Source organism: Copadichromis virginalis, linkage group LG8 (genome assembly GCF_057382275.1).
Source record: "Copadichromis virginalis isolate Kocher_CV1m ecotype Utaka linkage group LG8, C_Virginalis_male_GT1.1, whole genome shotgun sequence".
In the NCBI taxonomy this organism is placed as follows: Eukaryota; Metazoa; Chordata; class Actinopteri; order Cichliformes; family Cichlidae; genus Copadichromis; species Copadichromis virginalis.
This window is the reverse complement of record NC_140625.1, coordinates 6,742,979-6,767,801: the sequence shown is the minus strand read 5'-3', so window position 1 is coordinate 6,767,801 and position 24,823 is coordinate 6,742,979. Positions and strand designations below refer to the sequence as shown.

The 24,823-nt window shown below is 43.1% G+C and overlaps 1 protein-coding gene across 2 annotated transcripts; it reads right to left on the bottom strand.

The window, feature by feature from the left end:
- Positions 1-354: 354 nt before the first annotated feature.
- On the bottom strand, positions 355-24,783 carry itgb4 (integrin, beta 4). 2 transcript variants are annotated; one of them, XM_085465526.1, is made up of 43 exons: positions 24,441-24,783; positions 22,526-22,608; positions 21,985-22,067; positions 21,355-21,456; positions 21,034-21,238; positions 20,863-20,959; positions 20,594-20,765; positions 19,099-19,362; positions 18,903-18,992; positions 18,694-18,816; positions 17,673-17,840; positions 17,511-17,587; positions 17,183-17,391; positions 16,620-16,723; positions 16,432-16,527; positions 16,202-16,334; positions 15,981-16,106; positions 13,582-13,700; positions 13,458-13,491; positions 13,172-13,366; positions 12,965-13,068; positions 12,830-12,888; positions 12,692-12,715; positions 12,437-12,585; positions 12,150-12,329; positions 11,903-12,051; positions 10,994-11,201; positions 10,573-10,890; positions 10,248-10,420; positions 9,716-9,896; positions 9,358-9,495; positions 9,090-9,272; positions 8,878-9,006; positions 8,059-8,214; positions 6,231-6,395; positions 5,987-6,133; positions 5,466-5,600; positions 4,258-4,407; positions 3,941-4,129; positions 3,675-3,830; positions 3,417-3,581; positions 1,686-1,805; positions 355-1,596 (listed from the first exon to the last, which is right to left on the bottom strand). In XM_085465526.1, exons 2-43 carry the CDS (start codon positions 22,599-22,601, stop codon positions 1,466-1,468), a joined length of 5,982 nt encoding a protein of 1,993 aa, XP_085321652.1. In that variant the 5' UTR covers positions 22,602-22,608; positions 24,441-24,783; the 3' UTR covers positions 355-1,465. The 2 variants fall into 2 exon arrangements, with proteins under 2 accessions (XP_085321652.1, XP_085321651.1); XM_085465525.1 differs by lacking the exons at positions 5,466-5,600; positions 8,059-8,214.
- Positions 24,784-24,823: the final 40 nt, after the last annotated feature.

Genomic DNA, 24,823 nt, shown 5'->3' with positions numbered 1-24,823 from the left:
GATCTGATCTGCTTCAGACTTGGTGGGTGTGCTGCTATGAATGCAAGCAAGTCTAGTGCTGATTTTGACCTAATTTGGATGAAGGGTTCTCAAATTTTGACTATAAGTTCTTCCCTGTTACCCACTGTTTCCTCTAGAGCAGGGATGGGGGTACTCAAGGCGTTCAAGGGCCAGTGTCCTGCAGATTTTAGACACGTCACCTCGTCTTGAAGTTCTCCAGAGGCCTGGTAATGAATTAAGCATTTGATTCAGGTTGACCCAGGGTGAGATCTAAACCTGCAGGAGTTGCATTTGTATTATTTTTGGTTCACTTATTTTTGCACAAGTTTGCACAAACCATCAGCCAGCACAAAATCCTTTCAAATCTTTATTATGTGCAATAAAATAGTTGAAAAATAAAATAATAAAAGTTCAACTGTTAAAAAGTAAGAGATACATAATTGATCGAAAGAACAGGAAAACTACTGAAAATGTTTTTTGGTGAGACGTTTATCCACTTATCCATTTTCCTACCAAGGAGCTTCCCTCAAAAATGTTTCACAAAAGCATTTTCAAAGAAAATATAAAGCCAAACATAGTAGCACTTGCAGTAGAAGCAAATACAATCTTTCTGTCTTTACACACATTTGTACGGGGGCCTGAAGATGCAAAATACAAAATAAAGCAAAAAACAACAGGCAACAGGCAGTATGGATAGTTAAAAATCCTTATCACTCTTAAATGCAACAAATACTATTTTACTGTTTATAGGGAGCACCTTGCTTTCTTACAAATGCAGATTTCCTCATGCCTCTATGCTCAGGCCTAATTCTTGATTTCAGGGTTTGAATGGTAAATATCCTTTGTGAAAATATTCCCTAATAACTGCAATATCTTCCGCTGTTTCAAGGGCTAGGACTCCTTCCATTTAAAAAATGGTGTCCCAAAATTTTTAGGCAAAGTGAAATGGTTTTATTTTCTTGTTATTTTTTTGTGTGTGCATCTGTTTTGTAACTCAGGACGACCGTACACATATCTTACTGTCAAAAACTTCTTAAAATGCTAAACACACGGGGAGAAGAAAAACTTTAAGCATGAAAAATACCAACTTAATTCAAATGTATGAGATACAAAAACATGTTACATCCTGTATATTTTTGATCATGTGCCTGCAGTAGAGAATCAGGCTTTTTCCTCGTTAGCAGGAAATGTGCAACACAAAGTGAGTTCATAGACCTAGCTTGATATTTGATACGTATGGATATGTTAAAACAAACTGAACTTATAGAAGAAAATGACGGCAGATTGTAACATACACGAGTTCTTATGTGGAATGTAATTTTGGTTGCAAAGTGAAAGCTACACCCCCTCGCACATATACAAAAACACTCTCAGCACTGTGAAGTCGACTCTTTTTAAAAGAGATTCTCAAATATGATTTCTCATTATGTCGAACACTTGGATGCCAGTTTGTCAAACGCGCCCTTTAAGATTCATAAAACATCTTCTTTGTGACAGTCGTTGCTCCCATGACGCCCCTCTGAACCACCTCCTTGGTGATCTGACGAGTCACCATGCCGCTAGTCTCTGTGTGCTGCGTAGTCATCATCATCCCATCTGTTGGACAGACAGTGGTACATAACAGTCAGTGAACACATCCTATTTTAAAAAGAAGAGAAATGAAGCTTAGTTTATTATTTTTGTACCTGAGAAGAAGGGGTCGTCGAGCACGGTGTGGGAGATGTTAGTTCGTGTGCTGACTTCCGTTGGCATGTGGAAAACCTCCCGCCGTGTCATCGACTGGCTGCTGTGCTGGGACAAAGCACCTACAGGCAAGGAAGGACAAAAACAGATGGATGAGAAGTCTGTTATCTCCAAGAAGGAGTGACAGAAATGCGTTGAGCAATACATTATCATATAAGCTTAAGCTAATTTGCAATGCTTCATCCTACATGAGCTTTTAAAGGTATTTTAACCAAACCTTCACCACCAGGGGGCAGCATTCTACAAGTGGTGTTGAAATGTAGCTGAAATGTGCGCTGTTGTTTAATTTCTGAAATATTAGGAGGTGTTATGCTTTGGCTGGCTGCCTTTATGAACAAAAATGTTATCTTAATGGCTTGCCTGGTTAAATAAAGGTTATAATAATTAACAGCACCATCTTGTGGTATAAAGTGATATTACACAAAAGCAAAGCCCAACTCTAGGATCAACCTATCTCCTCAACATAAGACATATAACTTTTTTTGAAATACAGGTATTTACACTGTGTAAAAATTCATAAAACCCAGGAGCACACGCAAACCTCAAACCCCAGAAAATGTAGACAAAAAAATGTAAATGGCGCCCAAACAGTAGTACAAAGAAGAGCATGTCTCACGCCTCTTTAAAAACTGTTTCAGCTTATATTTTAAAATAACCCAAATCAGGATCTACTTTTAGTTCCTCAAATAAGGACATCCACATGTTGATCGCCAAACAGGAAATGCTGATCAAATCTGACAGTTACCGCTGCTCTGCTCTGAAGAGACCGTCAGTGACTTTGAACAGCTACCAAAATAACGCTGCAACTTCAAGGTGAGCGACTAAAGCCAAAAAGAATGAACACCTCAGAAAGTTATCTAGGCAATCTGACTCTACAATGTCCTCTAGCTAACCATCGAGCACAACAAGATGTGCAACTAGCCAACTGCTTCCTGTGTGGACGCCCTGTAACTCATTCCCCCATAAAGACGACATTTGGTGACCTCAACGGTACCTTTAATGATGGGAGTTTTTTTTGTAAAGCCTTCCAGTGGGCTGGATCGCGTTCCTCTTTTGGGTGTCATGTAAGGTTCCCTATCTGTAAGCGGAACCCTGAGGTCAACAAGCACCTGTCAATCTTCAGATTTAACTCAATAACTTCTATTGTGCAAAGCAGCACAACAAAAGCTTGCTTTCTTAATGTTGAATCTAAGTTTTTAACATTTAAAAATGCATATTAACTCATGGAAATGATAATTTCTGTCAATTTATGCTAAAAGTAAGAATCGCTGGACAAATTTCTATTAATTCTTGATGGATTACAGAGACCTCTGCACCTTTGCTGCGCCACAGTCATGCCAATATTTCTCCTTGACTGAGAGGATCATAAATTACCCCAGAGGTTCCCAGAAGATGGATCTTTTTTGGTACCAGCTTTAAAATTCATCGAGCATATTCCTGTTACATAACTCCAAAATGTTTGCTCTTGCATAGCCTCAGTCTAAAATGTCAACTCTGGACAGAAGCTGCCCTGCACTCCAATACAGACAAAGAGACTGACATTTACGCTCATCCCTCCGAGGGGATCAGCTTTTTGTCTATTTCAGCTTCTAGCAACAACCGCTGGGAGTTTTTTTGTTGTATTTTTAAAATTAATATCAGACGCCAATCTGTCAGTACGGGCTTTATCTTACTTCCATCCTGAGATTCAATGGTGATGATGCCCTCCCTCTCCGGACCGAAGCCCTGTGTGGTTCGAGCCTGGACCTTAAACTTGTAGGGCACGTTCTCAGTCAGGTTGGGAACGGTCAGACTGGTTTCAGCGCCATCGCTGTTCACCTGGAAGGAACGCATATCACCTGCAGGAAACAGGAAACAGAGGTCAAACCAAATTCGCACAATTTAAAATGTAACAGCTTTACTGCAAGTGACCTTTGTGCAGAAAGCCTCACCTCCGCCATGCAGCTGTTCGCAGGTGACTACATATTCCAGGATCTCTCCGTTGGGCTTGCGTGGTTTCTCCCAGCTGAGCTGCAGCGAATCAGGACTCAGAGCTGTGAACACCAGAGGTCCTGGAGCGCTGGGAGTGCTAAGAGTGAAAGGCGAACCTGGAGGAAGAAGTGACAAGCGACAGCATGAGGAAGGAGAAATATTAGATCGAGTGCCTTTGTTAAGATAAGCAGACGTTGTTTTTGTGGACTGATAAGTGAATGAGCACCTGGCACAGGGCTGAGGGGGCTCTTGGGGTCGACAGCAGACTCGATGGTGATGACGCCCTCTCTTTCCGGACCCCAGCCCTCCTGGCTCTGAGCCTTCACCTTAAACAGGTAGGAGTGATTTGGCAGCAGGTCCTGGATGATCACCGAGTTCTCTGCCGGGTTTGTCACGTTGATACGCTTCATCTCACCTACAGGGAGCAGAGCGTGGTCAGCATCACCATCGGAGAAGATGTCAACTGCCTCCATAAACAGGAAGTGAATACACGCACATCCTGTTCTCGCTCTTCCACATTAACGTTGTGCTCCTTGCACTTACCTCCGTTGAGGAGCTGGTAGAGGACGCAGTATGCGAGGATGTCTTTCTCACAGTGGGGCTCCTGCCAGCTGACTTTGAGGGCCGTTGGTCCCAGTGCAGAAAACACCAGTCTGCTCGGGGTGTCTGGAATGCCGGGGGCGAGTCGTGCATCTGAGAGATAACACACAAAAACATGAGCATCCTAACAGATGTGTGGTGCGTCTTCAGATCAGAGAGGGGACAGATTAGATTTAAATGACTTTTCTAATTTCACAAAGCCGTTTATCTCCATTACTCTGAGTGCTTTGCAGCGATGGAACTGATTTTAAGACTGTCACAGATTATATATTGCATTATACATTACAGCTCTTGCGTAGTCCTAATAGCACTGCGATTAAAGGCAGCAGGATAAACTGTATTTAACATCAAATTCCCTCACAGACCTTTTATGACATACGAGTTTTGGTGGTTTTGGCTACAAGAAAAATATAATAAACCCAATATTCATCTCCACCAACTCCTGAAACTAATTCAAGCACCAAATCACAGCAACAGTCGCCTCAATGTGCTTTATATTGTAAGGTAGACCCTATAATAATACATACAGAGAAAAACCCAACAGTCATATGACCCCTTATGAGCAAGCACTTTGGCAAAAGTGGGAAGGAAAAACTCCCTTTTAACAGGAAGAAACATCCAGCAGAACCAGGCTCAGGGAGGGGCGGGGCCATCTGCTGTGACAGGTTGGGGTGGGAGAAAGTCTAGCTGTTAAGCAAATGAATAAATTCAATAAAAAGCAAAACTGTAATGTGTTTGACTATTAGCATCCCTGCTAGGTCTGAAAAAAGTGATGCCAAGGCACAATTCTTTCTAACGGCCAGCAGGAGGCGACTACTCTGATTGCAACAAGGAGTCAGTTTGTATGAAAATCTAAGGTCTCGATTCCCTTTGTCGGTGAGGCTGGTGATTGAATTTATGATATCAATTGCTAGCATCAAGTCTGTTTTATGAGTGTGTTCCCCTTGAAATAATGATGTGATGTGTATACATGAATGAAATATTGTGTTAATCTAAAACAAAAGGGATTTCTAGTTGTTAGAACATCGGATCTCAGAGCGAGGCAAAGTTCCACACGTTTAAAGAAGCAGCGAAGATTGCAGAGGGGTGCTTTATGCATCACACCCAGCAAACCCTTCCAGTGCTTCCATGCTTGTATGCTGCAGACTTACCATGGAGAACCCTGTCCAGACTATACAAGGCTTCATTGACGTCTGAAGACTGATTCCTGGCCCTCGAGCCCTGAGACAGGCTGTAGCTGAAGTGACTCTGAGAGCTGCTCTGCATCCCAGTGTAGCCGAACCCACCTGATGGCGCATTGAGCAGGGGAAAGGAGGGAGGGGTAGAGGGGAGCAGGACACCAGGAGGTAAAGAAAATGATGGAAGCAAAACAGAAGGGGGAGGAAAAGCGCATAAGGAGGGAAGAAAAAAGAAGTAGAATAGAAACGAGGGGAGGGAGGGAGAAACAGCGATAGTCAGCTTAGCTCCTGCAAAGTCTGCTGTGCAGCCAACAGCCCCAACCCTGCTAACAGATGTCCAAACCAATGGGCTCATGCTCTTGCATAGTTTACCTGCCACGGCATCTTTACTGTTGCACTCCAAAAAAATAGAAAAGCGTCTCTCGTGGCCAGAAGAACAGAAATAATTCATTCTCAATTTCTCTAAATTAATTCAAACCTCTGTGAAAACTTACCAAGATCTGGGAATTTGCTTGACAGGTCCCCCATGACGATAGAATCACGGATATTTTCTTCCATGTAGCCTCGGTTCTCCGAACGCTTCCTCAGGATAACGTCAGAGGTGTGGACACCTCCGATCAAATCCTGTCTGCGAGAGCCTCCTGCATGGAAGGAGAGACAGATGAAGGATAAAGACATGCGGCGTTATGAAGTTTTACTTTACTTTTTCTCAGCGCTGCTCCCACCCTCCCATCATACCTGGCCCAGACAAGTAGGTGGTGGTTGTTTCCGTGGTATAGGAGCCGCCCGCCCCTCTGTAGTTTGAGCTCAGAGTGGACATGGGGGAGGACGATGCTGACAGGTTACGTGTTCCTGACCCTCCGGGGAAAAGGAAATTCTGTTCCCACTTCCCGTTCATATAATCTGTGATGCACGACAGCGAGAGCCGGGGTTGTTAATAACACAGTACACAATCTGCAACATTTAAAGCGTTCATTCACTCTCAGTGCCACTGATGGGAAGCAGCCTCAGCCAGAACGCGGAGAGTAAAGCAGCAACAGTTTCAGTCCCGCTTATGTGCAATAGGGCAGTGAACACTACAACCGCACTTTTTCATTCAATCAAGCTGAAATCACTTCTTTTTTATTGCTAGAAGACTGTATTTTTCTCCAAGCAAATCACATGTTATGCTTACTTGTATTGCAGCAGGTCATAGAGTCATATTTTAAAGGACGCTCACCTTAAACATGGCCAAAGTAACAAATAATGTCACAGTATGTACAAATAATCGATGTGAGCCAAACTCGGAGACGGCGCAGATTTCCTTATATGGTCATTGTATTGCAACACCAGCGAGTATCCAGGTGTACAACAACTTGGGGAAGCCAGGTAAGGAAGAGCCAGTCAGAAAATTTTTTTTACAGCATAGAAATTTTACTGATTTTGTTTAAGCTGGTTAGTAAAAATAAAAACATAAAAATCACAGAAATAAAACAGCAAAATAGAACTCGGGTTAAAGGCTAGGAAGCTAACACACACTACCAAACACAGTTATTATATAATCTCGGCATGTTGGTACACATAACTTCTTAGTGTTACAACACTCCCCTTAGGCTTGGGGCGATCGTGGCTCAAGAGTTGGGAGTTCGCCTTGTAATCGGAAGGTTGCCGGTTCGAGCCCCGGCTCGGACAGTCTGGGTCGTTGTGTCCTTGGGCAAGACACTTCACCCGTTGCCTACTGGTGGTGGTCAGAGGGCCCGGTGGCGCCAGTGTCCGGCAGCCTCGCCTCTGTCAGTGCGCCCAGGGTGGCTGTGGCTACAATGTAGCTGCCATCACCTGTGTGTGTGAATGTGTGGATGACTGGATATGTAAAGCGCTTTGGGGTCCTTAGGGACTAGTAAAGCGCTAAATAAATACAGGCCATTTACCATTTAGGCTGATAAGAAATATTATTAGTCTTAAAGTTTAGCCATTCCAAATTAATGTAGTTAATATTGAGATATTTCATTGACCTGTGAAACTAAAGTACTTTCTCTATAAGCAAGTAGAGAAGTGAGCATGTCTTCATCTACAGAAGCAAAACTGTAAATGCTGTTGCTTAATGTGCAGAAAACATATCAAATACTGGCAGCCTCCCCAATGTGAATAACCGAGCCGCGTATGTAAAAGCACATTCGAAAATAAAAGGAAAAAGAGCTGCGAGAAAAGTGCTCTGCAGAGATGAAACTGTATTTTAATTAATAAACCCCCCAAAAAGCCTGTTTATTCTGTGCTTCTGCACACTAACTAAGCTTGTAATACAGCTTTATACCACAGGCAAGCTGCCTCCAGATCACAACCTCCCCAGTGGGACACAAAGAGAATAGACCCGATCATCAACTGGAGGTGCAGCAGTTGATGCCAGTGCTCGTCTCTGGGCAGGATAGATGGGGCAGGTGCCGACTAAGGACAAGTGGTAACATTTGAGTATGAGTTAAACCACGAAAGCAGAGAGAAACGTTGTTGCCTTGCTGGGAGCATGACTGGCCGTGCGTAACAGCTGGCATGCCGGCTGCCTATCTGCGGGGTCGGATGGAGTGTTCTTCACCTGGCAGGGGTGTTTTGGTGTAGCTGGGGTTGGGGGTCTCATCTGAGCTCGTCTCTGTGTCTGTGCTGAGCCGACTGGGGATGACATCCACTCGCCTTTTCCACGACACCTTACGGAGATCCAGGTTGGACCCCACCAACTTGACATATTTCCAGCCTTGATTTGGTGGTTACAGTGGAGAAGCAAGCAGGCCAAGGGTGGGTTTGTTTGTTTTGCTATAGAGTACTTTACAAGACAAACTGCATGCATGTACTGTAGATGTGATTATATATCGCTTAAGTGCAAACTGTCTTGGAAGTGAGTAGCAACTTTAGCACTACTGGAGAAAAATGAGAGCAACACAATGGCTGCAAAAAGCAGGAGAGTGACAGCAGACTGAAGACATTTTGGTTTGTGATCACAGAGACATCTACTGCATATTTCTGCGGATGCAGTGGAAGCAGACTTTTGCTGCTGCTTGACTGGGGCGCTGCCTGTAGGAAAAGGCCGCCAGATGGAAGTGGTATCAAAAAAGCATGACAGAGCCTTGAGAATAACACAGAGTCTCAGAGCTCTGGTGGGTCTTTTTTATGTTTTCAGACGTTTTATACTAAAAACCTGAAAAAATTAGAAAGAACCCAAAAAAGGAAAAGTATGTATGTTCCTTCTCTTTCAGAAGGGCCAGCATATTTTGCATAAAGAACACGTTGCCTAACACACGATGCCTCGGAGCATCAAGAGTATGAATTGAAATCACTGGATCCACGTTACAGTCACAGCTCGTTCTCTGACACTATCAGCTCTCAAGAGGAGGTTGTGCTTTTGGCTCTGGATACCCACCGTCACCAGACACACTGGGTGTCTTGGAGCCTACAGGTGACTTCAGCACCTCGTTGCTGTACATCAGGTAGCCGTCATACTCATCTCCCGCCTCGGCATCCACAATGGGGACATCTGGAATGATGGGAACTGGGGGCAGAAAGAAAAAGAAAGGGGTAAATGATTTTTCATGGAGGCTGAGCGCTCTGGGGAGGTCTTTGTCACCGACTTACTGGACAGCGGTCTGGCTGGCTGCGATGCCAAGTTGATGGTTGCATCTCTGAAGGGACCCCAGCCCACGCTGTTCTTGGCACGGACCTTGTACTGATAGGTTTGTGCGTTCTGGAGGTTCTCGATCAACAGCATTCGCTTTTTAGGATTGTCGATCTTCACTTTCTTAGCTGGTCCTACTGGCTCTGCGAGAAGCAACAGGATAGAATCAAACTTTGGCGCTCCCAGCGCATGTGGAGAACTTTTGTGTTTTACGAGCGGGTCTCTTACTCATATCGTCATCGATGGGCGTGTAGATGACCTCGTAAGCCGTAATGTTGCCGTTGGTCTCTGCAGGCTCTGCCCAGCTGAGCTGAGTGACAGTTGGACTGATGACATTGAAGGCCAAACGACCAGGTTCTCCGGGCACTACGGGAAAATGCCACAGCAGCCACTTGTGAGTTTAAATTTACCCTTGAGACAGGTTGTTCCAAACAAACTAGCTCTAACGTGGGGGGTAAATTGTATCGTAACATGATTGCATTGAACCACGGCATCCTTATTAGCTATAAGCTGGAGGAATCTGGGCTTTAATGTTAAAAAAAAGAAGTTGCATTTAACAGAAATTGACTGGGTTTACAGTAATTACCATCCTCCAGTGTTTGACAGGCGACGACGTCAGTATCGTAGCCATCTCCCACTGAATTGTAGGCACACACTCGCATCTCATAGTCACAGTAGGGATACAGGTTGGTCAAGTCAGCATGTGGAGTCTTCACATCTAAGACCTGGGCATCTTTCTCTGGATCACCATAGATCCAATACTTGACCTAAAAGAAAACACTGACTTGATAAATATTCCAAAAATCTTCTTGATGGGATTCAGCTCTTAAACTAAAGCCCTCTACACACCAAGCGCGTTGCGAAAAAATGAAATAAAATCCTGAATTTTTTTGAACTTGACTGAAAGTCGTGCGTGATTTGCAGAAAATCTGTCCTAAAAAAAAGCTGCCAAATGCAGTGATGTGGTTGGTGAGACCTGTTTTTTTCGTGCATAACAATCAGAAAAATCAAGCGTGATTTAAAGAAATTTGTTCGCTTCTGCAGTGTGAATGGCCGATTAGGAGTCAGTGAGTTTGATAAATATTGTTTCAAGGCCTTATCAGCGATATTTCGCGTACCTTGTACCCCATGGGGTTACCAGGTGGAGGTTCCCAGTTGAGGCGGATGCTTCTGGGTCCAGTTGCTACAGCCTTAGGGTTTTCTGGGGAGAGGAGGTGACCACCAGGTGAGGCAGCTTTCCTGTTTATGAAGCCCTTCTGTGCCATCTGTGCTATTTCAGGAGATCTTGGAACTGTGGGGATTGGAAGGAATTACCAGGTAAACAAACTTGCAGTAATTTTGTTTCACAATGATTGAAACTTCTCAAATGCCATTTCAGTAAATCTTTGGATGAATGTGTTTGTGGAACTAACAGTTCACTCAACATCACCTCAACACACTTACCTCCATCTGTGACATTGACAACGGTGGTCTTCTTGTCTCCAATAGAAGCGTTGGTACTTGGGTCAAATAGCTCAAGCTGGAAGGTCTCAGGCTGGATGGGTCCGGGGTAGGCTTTTGGATCAATCACAATGTTCTTTTCTGTCTCTCCGGGAGAAAACTTCAGAGGGCCAGATAACTCAAAGCGCTGGGCCTTCTTGGTGCGCCATTTCACTGTGGCAGGGGTCTCGGGGCTGCGAGTGCGGACCACTGGAATGGTGTAGGTTGGATCTGTTGTGGTGAAGTTCTGGGTGGCCTTCTTGAACGCCATCACACTGGGTTCTGTGTGATAAAGAGCGATAATGTGGGAAAGAGGAGCAACTTTAGCGATCAATTCTTCTCTTAGAATCAAGGCTGTGATCAGAACACTTGTGCATCCATTTACCTGGCAGGTCTGCGATGGTAACAGTGGTTCTCGGGTAGCGTCCCAGCTTGGCACCCTGCCTTGGATTACTGAGGTCCATGACAAACTGTTTGACCTGTTTGTCTTCTAGTAGACCATCTTTCTCACTCAGCTCCAGGAGACGAACAGGAACTATCTTCTGAGTCTCACCTGGACCATAGGTCAGGTCTCCTTCTACAGTCGAGTAGTCCTGAAATACATTATGGAGGAACCGTTTGGTAATGTGGAAAACCCACTGACCTATACCACACACGCTGACTGTGATTAGAAGTTGGCACAAGCCTGTAAAGGCTCTAAAGTAGGGGTCTCCAACTCTAGTCCTCGAGAGCTGCTGTCCTGCAGCTTTTAGTGTCAGCTACTCCAGCAAGCTGAATCAAATGCGCGAATTACCTCAAGTGTGGCAAAGCCGTTCATTTGATTCAGGTGTGTTGGAACAAGGATGCATCTAAAAGCTGCAGGACAGTAGCTCTCGAGGGCTGGAGTTGGAGACCCCTGCTTTCTAAATCTGGCTGAAAATAATACATTTAGTGTTTTGGTCACGTCCTTGGATTTTTAGAGGTAATCGTGACCATATTTGGATGATGGTTAACAAGCTGCATCCACCTTTGGTATATAAATAAAAATAAAATAAAATCTTTTTGAATTTAAAGTCCCAACAGCATCCAAATGGATGAGTTATAAAACACTCACCCAGTGTACAATTGTTATTAACAAGTTGTAGAGATGATACAGTTTTCGGACTGTAAACGTGTTAATGTCTTAACATGGACGTCTGTGAGTGCTTACTCACTTTTCGGAGACACCTTAATGTGGCCATGTTGGCTTCATTTTTCAGTCCCATCCATATCATACATAAAAAGCCGCACATGCTACCAGTACGCAGCAGCTCACCTTCTTATCCTTGGCAGTGAGGTCTCGTGAGCGGTATGCGACTTGTGTGCGTCCGTCCTCAATGATCTCTCTACTGACTGGAATGTTGGCCACTCCATCCTTCCTGCTGTAGGTGTAAGACGGCTGGAGGAATGAAAAGACACTGGTGGCTGGTGGAGGAACAGAGGAAAGAATCAGTTTATACGATCAAACATCATACACTGTTCAAACCACAGGGCCTCTCGAACTTTAACTCAACATTCCTCACCGTGCTCTTTGATGATGGTGATGTTAACCAAACGTTTTCCAATCTCTGCAATCCCCAAAGGCACATCTACAGCCTCCACCAGCAGTTGTTTCTTGTCATCGTCTTCATCTTTGACAAAGAGCGGCACATGGACGTCTACTGATTCCACACCTTCTTGGAACTCTATGGCTCCAGCAGCCTCTGCAGAAGAAGAGCAGATTTATGGCAGGCAGTAATAAGAGTATAGCTTGGCTTTGCTGCAAACAAAAGATCCATTTTAACCATTTGGGCACGCAAATAACACACACCTCTATCTGTAGCTACTGTGTAGTAGCCCGGCACCACTTTCAGGTCGTGGAAGTTTCCAGACTGGACGTTCTTTTCAGTAAGTTTGACGATATCTGGGTAGCTGCTGCGAGGAGCAGACAAGACTGTGTCCATGATGGTGTAGTCCTGCCTAAAGAGCACAGCAGGGCCAGAGAAGTTAGACATGAATCACCTTAGGTTCCCTAAGAAGACAAAACCTGTACCGTTTTCTTGCATTATTACAATATTAATGATACCTTTTTCCAGCATTTCTCTGTGTTCTGCAAGGGCAAAGAAAAAGCAACAATTACTGAGAAAATCAACCATTTGTTTCTAGCTTTGATGACAAAAAAGCACACATATTTTGGTGTTACTGGACATTTAGTCCATCTTACCTGAAGGAGGTCTTCTGCACCTTCTGCGCCCCAGGAATTTGCTTGTACAACTCATTTAGCTAAATGGAAAAACAAACAGCTAAGTGAAACTGTTCCTACACTGATACATGCCCACAAACAATCCAAAAGACTCACATTATCTGCAACTTCCTTGCGGAGCTGGTCACCCTCTCTGGAATCGGGGTGTGTCAGGCTCTCAGAGAAGAGCCTGTTCAGTCGAAGTGAGATCGGGAATGGGACTACAAAAGTTGAAAAGAAAGAAAAAATGTGTGTAAAAGTTTTTTTTACTCCAAAACTCCATTTGACTTTTTCTTCAATTTTTCTGCTTTTGAAAGAACTCACTGGTCTCTTTAGGGTTTGGCTTTATTAGAGCCTGGGGGTGATTGGGTCCACGGTGGACATTGTCTGTAACCTTCCAGCGAACCACATCAGTACCTTTGGGTGGACCGGTCCTCACCATCGGTGTGTCAAGATGATCTGAGGTAAGCAGAGACTGACGGAGCAAATATTCATCTTCTTTGAATCCAACTATGCGGCCTGAAAATAGAATTCAACATGAGGTCGCTCACCTTCAACACAAACCCCTGCTGGAAATGATGAATAATATACAACATGATAAACATCTTACCTCTCCTACAGCAAGGCAGCAGAGCCAGACAGCTCTGTGTTGAGAAAAGACAGAAACCATTACCTCCCCTGTGACTTATATAAAAAATTAATTATTTACAGTTCCAAATGTGAGTGTTTATTACCTGAAAGCAGGCCTTGCAGCAGGCGCAATACTTCCAGCAGCAAAGCAGCAGAAGAGCCAACAGCAACAAGAGGAACAGGATGAGGGGAAGCAACCACAAGAGGCTCCCAGGGGGGCAGTCTGAAGAGTCGTCAGGAGAAATTGATAAAGTTAGAAACAAAATCATAGAAAGCACAGCTGCTAGAGCTGCAGCTTTGTTGTTCTAAAGTCTGTGTGATATCATTAAATCTTTTGTTGAAAACAGTTATGGATATCGGTTTATGAGCAGTCACAGAATACTGCTGAAAATCTTTATTTCTTAACATCAAGACTGGATTACAAAGTGTGGAGTGAAGCCATCTACTCCAGGGCTCAGAGCTCATTCGCCGTAACATACTGGAGGAAGTTCTATCCAACTGCTAACTGTGATTAACCCTCTTTTTTTAAAGAAAGGACCTTATCTGGCTCGCTGCATTGGTGGGGCCATAGTGACTGCAATCCAGGAGAGGTAAAACAGGAGTTGCTTCCTCTGAAGGTTGTACATGGTTTTCACTTTGAGACAGGGTTAAGAGCTTGGGCAATTGGGACACGCTCAGTGCCAAAGCCACTACTTCGCTACATCAAAAGGTGCTAGTTGTCATTCAGGTAACTCACTAGCTTGCCTACTGGGGGTTTCAGGAAGGAGGCCTTTGGGGCAGATCCGGGACACTCTGGAGTTTGCGTCCCGGAGCCTCGGTGTTTTACCAGAAGAGCTGGCGGTGTGTATGAGGTTCATTTTTTCAAGCCTGATAAGATTCACTGCACTTCTTAGTGTCGTTAAATACGTTTGCCTAAATAAAGAGCGCATAAAGTTAAAGAACAATTAATCCTAAGGTTATTATTAGGTTGAAGTTATTAGGCGACCGTGGCTCAGGGGGTTGGGAATCGCATCTGTAACCGGAAGGGCACCGGTTCGATCCCTGGGCTCTCTGTCCTGGTCGTTGTGTCCCTGGGCAAGACACTTTACCCTACTTGCCTACTGGTGTTGGCCAGAGGGGCCGATGGCGCGATATGGCAGCCTCGCTTCTGTCAGTCTGCCCCAGGGCAGCTGTGGCTACAACTGTAGCTGCCTCCACCAGTGTGTGAATGTGACAGTGAATGAATAGTGGTATTGTAAAGCGCTTTGGGTGCCTTGAAAAGTGCTATATAAATCCAATCCATTATTATTTACTATTAATAAGATTACAACACACGACCAGTGTTGGTCAAGTTACTTGAAAAAAGTAATCAGTAACTAATTACTGATTACTTTCCCAAAAAAGTAATCCCGTTACTTTACTGATTACTTATTTTCAAAAGTAATTAATTACTTAGTTACTTAGTTACTTTTTAAAAACACGATTTACAACCTGAAGAGGTGATAAAGCGATAGATCTTTCAGCCCAATTCTACTTTTTCTACATAATCCATCATACAAAATGCAATCAAATGGAAAAGTCTCTTTTTAAAATTTGTTTTATCAGTTTTAATCTTTTAATTTTATGCATCAAGTAAAAATTTAATTATATGCAACATTCTCTGACTTGAATAAATTAGTTTAACATTTAAACCTATTTTCTGCACATTCCAGCACATAAAATAAAATATTTTTTGTGTTTACACTCAGTCTTTCAAATAGATGAAAGTAAAACACAGCAGAAAATAAATAAAGTCAAAGACTAGCGGTCCTGTTGCTCTATTTTCACCTGTAAAGCAGGCGTAGGGTAGGCGGAGGTTTACCCTGGTGCAGGTGTGCCGCGGTCAGTGGAAGAATCCGCGAGTTTCTCTGTGAGGTTCCCATTACGTCGTAGCGCACTCGGTGCTTGCTCGGAAGTTTAGGGGTTTTTTCTCTGTAAAAAGAAGTTTTCTTCCCACGCACGATGGACACTAATGTTTTTGTCACTTTTTATGGAATCAAACTCAAAGTAAGGTCAGTACTTCCACGCTTTAAACGCTGCACGCTCATACTCTCTCCCACAATCGATATATGATCCATTGTTGATCTGCACACAGCTGTTGTCGTTAACGGCGCACTCGCTTACGTCACTGTCGTGAGACATTCTCGCAAAAAAAATCACGGTTTTAGTAACGCAGTAACGCAGCGTTCCTACGGGAAAGTAAAGGTAATCTAATTACCGTTTTTGCAATAGTAATCCCTTACTTTACTCGTTACTTGAAAAAAGTAATCCGATTACAGTACAGTACACACCATCTCTGCACACGACACACTACACCTGCAGTTAATTTTCTCCAAGCTACTCTTATCACACTCATGACAAGAACTTTGAAATTAAAGAAATTTGTGTGATCATGTAGGATTCCTCCACATTCAGCAATCACATATTATAACACATAAGCTGTTGTCACAAGAGCACAGAGCAGATGTAAAATACAAACACTCACCCTTCTTCTTGAGCACCTGAACCTCCAAATCTGTCTTTTCTGAATCTTTCGCGTTGTCAACGGTGTAGTGGTACGTGCAGTCATCGTCCTCATCACGGAAACTGCATGACTCATACACTTCCTCCTCTGAAAACGCAAATCATGATCATTAAGCGTGTGTTATTACTGCTAAAAGTGTCCTAGCTGATAATCATTGTTTAAGTTAATTTGTAGGTTTTTACTTTTTTTCAGTTCGTCCACCATGATGACTTTGAACGGACACTTGTCACACTTCTCTGTTTCCTTCATCTCTCCCTTCTTCCAGGCCTGACACTGGACACAACTCCTCGTGCCCTCACACACACCTAGCTGAGCCTAGAAAAGTTACGAACACACGAAGAGAAACTCAAGCAAGACCACTCAGATGTTAACTGAGGCTAAAAGGTATTTACATATCTACTTATCCACCCACCTGGAAATTTGGCTCACAGGTTGAAGTCAACTCCATCCCAGAGTCTGAACATTCACACCGGCCGCATACACATTTACCTCGACCACCGCAGATAACCTGGCACACACAAGGACACAGTCATGCGCTTCTTATATTTAAAGATACATGATAATTCAATTTAATTAACAAATATAAATGGCTCTGCTCACCCCTTTGCTGTCCAGACAGGTCTGGCTGCTCGTGGGACACTCGCAAGCATTTCCTGTCCAGCCCTCAGTGCACGCACACTGACCCTTAACGCAAGAGCCACGGTCTGATGAGAGAGGAAAGAACATTTTTGTACATTTAGAGAGTTTTGGAAGTAACACTGCTGGAAAATAAGATCGCTATTATCAATATTATCAAGGTGACAAAGCTAACAAACCCAGCAAACAAACACAATTACAATTTACTTGAGTCTTTATCTGCTAAATGTCCCTTTGACTTCTGACTGAAAAAATAAGCTAACATGAAAGTGTCAAAAATCTGCAGTTCCCCTAGTGGCCACTTGAGGCTGTCTAAAAATGTTCAAGAAGTCTGTGTTTCAGCATTAATGAGTGAATTTCCAGTATTTTATTAGCCTGCTGCCTAGCACTAATTAGTAGCGCCAAGCCGATAATTTCTAGGGTAAAATACACAAAATGACAAAGTCATATGGTGACATCACCGTGACTACATCCATTATTCTTAGTTTGCAGTGGCAAGAGTCACAAAACATCACAGTCTGGCGTACCATTGCAGAGGAAACCTGCATGCCTTTGGCACTGGGTCTTGTCATACTCGCAGTAGGGTCCTTCAAACTGATTTGGGTTGTAGCATATGCAGGTTCCACACTCCTGACATTCTCCGCGTCCGGAACAAGGTTCATCTGTTTCCTTTGCTTTGCACTGGTTGATGTCTGCAGCTGAACCACTCCCTGAACAATTACAGAAAGGACCCACCCTGGAGAGGAGACGTGACAGCAAACTATATTAAACCAAAAAGTCTGAAATCATTTTCATATGTGCCATCCTGGTAAGTTTTTTAAAATTATTTCTATAGAATGAATAATTAAGTCTCACCAGCCACCATGGCATCGACATTTCCCACACGCCAGGTCTCCTTTTCCATTGCATCGAGGTGCATTACGAATGGGTGACTGGAGGAGAGTTAAAGATAGTCTTTTAAAGATGATCTGCCATAAAGAAATGTGACTTTAACTAGGCTTTTTGTGTGCTTCTAACCTTCTCACAGTCACAGGTTGGACACAAAATTGTGGCATCAACCATGACCCCGGTGCTAAAGGTGGTCGGTTTGACTCTCATTACTCCCTTGTTTTCATTCGGGTCCATTTTGCAGACGTGGTTTTCATCAATCATCCGTTGAGCTTTGAGCTGCATCACGAATTTGCCCTAGAAATCACACAAACACACACACACAAAATCATGTCACCAAATCCATTTAGGTAGTTCCTCCTGTTCCTGCTTCCTGTGGTTGGCTAAAAAAGTAAATCAATCCCCACAGACTGTCATGTGAAAATATCAGACTTTACAGTATTAAAATGCATTTTTTACAAGCTGATTCAAAACTGTTTTGGCCTGGTTTCCTTTTATAACTCTGATTTGGATCTGGTTACATCAGTTTCATCATTCATTACTTATTAGGTTAATTGGTGACTGGCCGTGGCATGAACATGAGCATGTTTGGTTGTCTCTCTCTTGCTTTCCTGTTAAAGACTGGTGATGTATAGCTAAGTTGGATAAGCAGGAAAATAGATCTATGGATGTTTAACAGGGAAAAAATGTGTACAAAACAGTAGTTTTCTGCCAGGGCAAGCAAAACCTAACGATTTGTAAATGATTTGTACAGTGTATCCTTTTCCACTGTAACACAAATTTTCTCTTAGTAACCACTTTGGCCAAAATGTCTGGGGCTCATTGTCTCTGCTTGCCTTTCTGTAAAAGTCACCACATGCCACTAGTGAAAAATAATTATTTACCATTTGGCAACAGAGTAAAATGGTTATTACATTTGATAGAATAGCCTCACGTTGATTTTATGACTCTTTTGTTGTTTGCTTTATCATGCAGTTAACTGTAGTGAGTCTTAATTATGTAGATCAGTTTTTTTTTACAGTAAAATAGGGAGTGCGGTGTTACATCATTTAAATTCTGAAAATCCCAGTTGTTGCCAACAAAAATAATAATCTATTACACAAATACATTTATTAGTAAAATAATTGTTTATATCTTTTTTGGCACATACAATTTTTCCTGGCTGGAAATTAAATTCCCCGTATTTTGCAATCTGTCCACTTTCTTTCAAGAACTTCGCCTCGAAAGCCTTGGGCCTGTCCTCTGCACGGATGCTCATCTTAGCTCGGATATTCTGAAAAGACACACAGTATAAAAACCTATCAGCATGCAGAGATTGACTGAACAGAGTACAAAGTGCTAGCAACCGTGAGCTGTTACCGTAAAGGCAGTCTCCATGACTTCAAGGATATTGGATGAGTCTTCTTGCAGCAGACCAACCTCAGCAATGGGAAAATACTCTTCGAGTTTCTGCACACAATACAAAAAAATGTCATGGCATAAAAAAGGAGTTATCTATTTATCACAGACTTTCGGTATGACTTAAGTGAAATATGAAGATCTAAAGCCCACCAACCTGGTAGTGCGTGTAGGAGTGGTCAGTGACAGCAAAGATTGGGATAATGTTGTTTTTTCCCAGGAGACGGACCAGCGTTGGTATTGATGGGTAATCCTGTTTTGTAGCCTCTGTGTAAGAACCCTGCTCATTGAGATGGCATTGCTCATCATTGCGTGGCAAGACGCCTGCTAGCACATTAGCACCATCAGCTTCATAGTGGAAGGCTGACTCCGTGGAAAAGACCAGGAGATGTGTGCTGCCTTGTCGCCAGCCAATTTTATCCTAGAATAACAAAATACAATGTAGCGCAAAAGATATGTGGTAAATAAATTACAAGGGCATTTAGGGAAAACGTGCATGTTCAACCTTTGCTGGTCAGAAGCCTTTCTTTCCAAATATTCCTCAAACAGTAACTCCTCATTTTCTGCCCACTTGGAAACAGAAGAAACTAAACTGTAATGGAAATAGCATCTATTTGACAGGAAAGAGATATTGTGTTTATAAGCTACTTGGTAAAATTACCACCAGGGTTTTCAAAATATGGCCTGAAGGACCTAAATAACCTTTTGTACATGAAAAACTAGTGTTCGTTTCATTACGTCACACTTCGGTTCATATTATGATAGAGGAATGGAGCATTGTAGACATTGTTTTTCTTTTTTTAACTGCTGGGAAAAATATGTTTACAAAAAATTATAAACTGGCACAAAAGTATAGTTATATGTGAGAATACTGAGAGTTAGTGTGAATGACACAGTGATGTGGTTCTCTTAGTTTCATCAGGTGGTGATCTCCAGCACTGGAACAGTTGAGAGCTGAGCTGGAATGAGAATGAACACCTTCATGTCTGAGGCTATAGTTCTGAGCAGGAAGAGGGTGAAGTGCCCGCTCCAGGTTGCTGCTCCAAGCAGAGGAGTTTCAGTATCTCAGGGTCTTGCTCACAAACGAGGAGAGAGGGAAAAGAGAGGGATTGACAGACCAACTTGTATCACATCTGCAGTGATGTGATGTACAGGTCCGTCGTAGTGAAGAGAGCAGAGAGTCAAAGTGAAGCTGTCAGTCTATGAACCTACCCTCAGCTGTGATTACAAGCCCTGGGAAGTAACTAGAAGAATACAATTGTGGATACAAACAGTAGAAATTAGCTTTCTCTGACAGGTGGCTTTGCCTCTTCCTGAGGAAGAAAGGAGCTAGTTGGGCATCTGACAAAGATGCCTCCTGTTTGAGGTGTTCTGGGCATTTCCTACCAGGAGAGGTAGAACAGGAGTAGGTCCTGGGGTAGATCCAGCACACAGTGGAGAGATTACATCTCTCTGCTGTCCTGGGAATGCCTGTGTTTCGGTTGATGAGCTGGAGGAGGTGATTGTTCAACGGACTGGGCTTTTCTACTTAAGCTGCTGCCCCTGCGACCTGGCCCAGACAAGCGGCAGAAAACGGACCCGGTGACAGTCTTAGACCTGTGAATTTAACACAAATGTAGGCGTAGCAACACTGGTTTAGTATTTTTATTTACCCCGCACACTGCAGCCTGCAATATGGCATCGAAGCCTCCCTCTGGGGCATCCAGGTTGCCAGAAATTCTCTCCTTCTGAAGTTTCTCGGTGAATTCACTTACGTTGCTTGTCAATTTAATGACATTTTTGAAAGCAAACGGAGGGTCGCTGTTGGGCCATGGCTGTTTAAGTCTGACAAAGAGGATGGAAAAAAGACAAAGAGGAAATTATGTTTTGACTATGTTAATGCACGTACAGACTGTGCTCAACTTTCTTCATTTTTTCTTACTTGATGGGCCTCATGTCAGTCTGGGGCTCTATCACTTTGTCCACAAACTCTCCAAATCCAATAGTGTAGTCACTCGACAGCTTCCCCACCAGCAAAGCTACAGGAAATACATTCCCAGTCAGTATAACATCGACACTCATCAGGACACATCGCCTTTGCAAGGATGCTCACCCAACTGATTCCCCATTTTTTTCAAGTTGTCCAAATCGTCCGCCATGGAATTTGAAAAGTCCATAAGAATATAAAGATCCAGGGGGCCTTTCTCTGGGGCAAACACCTGCACCGTCATGTTTTTCTCCTCCCCTGGCAGGAAGGTCATCATGGTACTCTGTGGTGACACCTGAGACTTCTCAAGATTGACGTTGATTGATTCGTTCTGCGCAGAAGGAGAGATAGAAGAAGAAGAACATGTGAAAGTTGAAATCTAGAAATTCTTTTGACTGAAAACAATTAATCTGAGGCCAAACTGGTGGAAGAGTGATCAGGACTTACCTTTAGTATCTCCTGGCTGCTTTTAACTGTAATGATGCTTGCAGCCTGGCAGCCATGGACAATTATGTTCTTATGCAGGTCACAGCGAGGGCCATTATAGGTCTGAGTGAGAAGGAAGATTGATTTGTGAAGACTGCTTTCCTGCAGAATCTTCATTTGACCACTTAGGTAAGATGATTGGAAAGGGAATACATTCAGTCTATAGACCAGGGACGTGACACTCATTATACAGAACATACACAACAGACTTAAGTGGGTCGGACCAGTGAAACTACATGATAAATGTGTAAAATCACAGAAAAGGTTTTTGCAGTTCATTGCCCAAACTGTCCTGTAATTATAAAACATAAAGTTTTCATTAATTCACAGAAAATATCCTTTGTTCTGTGAATTTACTTCAAGAAAAAAAAAAACCAGACACTTCTTTAGTGTATAGTTGAAAAACAGGAATTTTTCTGTCATTAAAATGTCATTGTTTATGTATTAGTTGTTGACTACAACCTAATAGATAAACTTCACTACTTCACATAAGGCAACAGTGTCACCTGAAATTCAAAATGCTAAGAATGAGAACATTGAGAATGAATCGTCTTTCTGCTCTTTCGTATTTCTGCAGTTTTTTACTCTCACCTCTTCAGAGCAGTAAGCGCAGCCGACCCCGGCTTGCAGACATTCTGAGCAGGAGCTGGCCCTGGAGGCAAAGCAGTAGTTCTCTGTTGGAGCAGAAAGAAAATGAAACGCTCTCAGAAGGAATCACAGAGAGGAAACGCAGTGAGAACCGAACCTGTGAACAGCAGCTCAACTGACACCAAGCACATCTTCAAATCTCTCATTTTGGTCCTGTATTCCATAAAAGTTGGCTAAACCAGCAGGTTTAATAGAGCTTTTATAAAATTAAGGTCAAATCCAACTTCTTCATTCGTAAAAAAAAAAAAATACGCCAGTTATAGCTTTCAGTAATCAATTTGTAATTTAGTCGACATAATGAAATGAGTACAAATCTGGTGAAAAATCTGCAAATGAGCACAAGACAGTTTGCAGATAGCACAGGTTCTGTCAATCTACACCTCAGTAGCTTCAAACAAACAGCACTGAGAAATATTTCACAATAAATGTTCTCAATAAATAAATGTGTGTCTAGTTGAGGTAACATGTATCTGGTCTTTCTCACCTTCAGCATAGGAGCAGGTCAACAGGACCGCTACAAGCGCGATCCCTACCGAGAGATGTAACGTCCATCTCCCCATCTCCTTCCTGCAAGAGAAACAGAACAAATTTGAAAAAAATCAAATGTAGAAGAATTCTCAAATCCACTTTTAGGGAAAGAAAAGAAAAAAAGAAGGTCAGAGAATCTACTTCCCTCTGGTGTAATTTGAACCACCTGCACTCTCGGGGCCAGACAGAGAGACCAGGCCCAGACGCTCCCCTTACCTTCACTTCAGTTTGGGAAAACAGCAGCTTCCAAAGACAAACACTAGACCCTATTAAAATACATTCACTGATTTCTACTCTTTAAAACACTGGACACTTTTTAGGAGTGTTAGCAAAGAGAGAATATGTTAGTACAGCCATTTACAATAAATAAATCGTCATCTCTAATTCAAACTGTTAACTGACTTCTCTAGAAGAAACTTCAGCAGAAGAAAAAGCTGCTTCTGAGGTCGATCGTGGCCAATACTGGGGACCGTACATCTTGCACTACACACATTCAATACAGCTCCACTGTAACGGTGTAGGTGGAAATCTCAGATACAGATCAATAAAGAAAAAAAGGTTCCCAGCAAACTTTATCTTTGCAGCAGAGTGATGGATCGAATCCTGACATGAAAGGGCGGATGCAGGGTGGGACCTGGAAATATTCGCAGCAGCACGCTGTGCAGACTCTTCACAACAAAACCACTTTATAATTTCATTCTGGAATCTTGGATGGAAGCTGCAAAAAACACTCCACCGAACATGGCACTGAACAAAGGGCGCTGTGTGGCATGAAAGGTCTCTGTAATTGCTGCAGTGGGCATATGCGATTTGAGTGCACACGCAGAAAAAAAAGGAAGAAAAGAAGGTGATTCGCGCCACGAAGATTTACAACCCTGAAAAGGAATTTCTCCTTTGGGCGAGAGAATGACCTGTGCGAGTTAAAAACACAGCCTGAAAAACACATGGGAAAGCCAACCTGGCAACTCGGTGTGAACTTGAGCTGGCTGCAGGTGTGTGCGTGAGCAATAAAGAGCTGGGCCTGAAACACAGAACAAACCAGCTCTTATCCCCAAACTTAATCATGAGTCGTCGAATATGAGCTAAAAAAAAGTGCAACTTTGCATTTTGCTCCCGCTCAGGCGAAATCAAAGGCACGCAGGCATTTATGACACTGACACTGACACAAATTACAGCTTTGAGGGGACAGAAAACAGAGCAGAGTCATTCGTGCTGTTTTTTGTTTTTTTCTTTGCTCAGAAGGAGTCTGCGGGGCATTAAGCTGGGCTTGTTTCTGCACAGACAACAACATGCCCGCCAGGTGAACATACCACCGCTGGGTGCGGGTCCGACCTCGTCTTGACATCATCAGTGAAAGGGCAGGAGGGTCTTTTGTAACGTGTTTGAAGGGTGACACCTGAAACCCGCCCTGCTATCTGCAAATTCCTCCCATAAAACCACAAACAGCACAACACAAGCAGCAACACAACAGGCAGCAAAAGAAGAAGGATTACTCTCCCCATAGCTGATCCACTTCACCTGTGCTACACTGCAGTCTGGGTTTTGATGTGAGCAATCATGCAGAACGAGAAGCCAAATTCACAAACACACACAAAGAAAAAAGAAAATAACAAGTAAACTTAAAGCAACTTTGTTTAAACCTCAGTCATCGGTCTTGCATGCAATTCTAAAACCATGTGGCCTGATATAAAGTTATATAACGCACGTTTCACAGCCAGACACTTCGCTCAAAAGTCATGCAAACACCAACAGGTAGAGTAGCCAGTCGATTTCTCGAAGCTCTGCGATTATCGTTTAAAGAGGACGCTGAAAACAATGGAGCCATCAGGCAATTTACAACCGCACACAAAGAGATTACTGATCAAACAAACCTGTTACTGTGTTCTCGCCCAGTCCAGGTCCAAAGGTGCAGCAATAAATAAGAAAACTATTTCCCCGTTTTTTTTCTCTGCTTTGTTTGACCCAGGAGTTTGGTGAAGAGTTTTTGTATCCACCTGTTAGCAGAAAAAGGAAAAAAAAAACCCAAAAACTTCAAATCCTTGTGACCAAGTTGACAGTTCCCCTTACAAACAGAAACGGACGCACTTCCAGCTTCTACTCTCTTCTGTTTCTTTGTTCCTGTACAGTCCGCTCTGGTCAAATATTGACTTATTTGCCCTCAAACTGCGCTCACTCAAGTAAGAGTGAGTGTGTGTGTGTCTCAGAGTGTATGTGGGAGAGATATGAGACTCAGTGAGAGCAGCTGACTGAATAT

What these genes read in the sequence shown, in the direction of transcription:
- itgb4 (XM_085465526.1), bottom strand. Translation starts at nt 22,601, where the DNA reads ATGGGGAGATGGACGTTACATCTCTCGGTAGGGATCGCGCTTGTAGCG. An exon ending in TGCAGGCTGCAGTGTGCGGG is followed by an intron (nt 19,363 to 20,593) that starts GTAAATAAAAAT and finishes TTGTTATTCTAG; the next exon opens with GATAAAATTGGCTGGCGACA. An exon ending in CCTGTGAGCCAAATTTCCAG is followed by an intron (nt 16,335 to 16,431) that starts GTGGGTGGATAA and finishes TAACTTTTCTAG; the next exon opens with GCTCAGCTAGGTGTGTGTGA.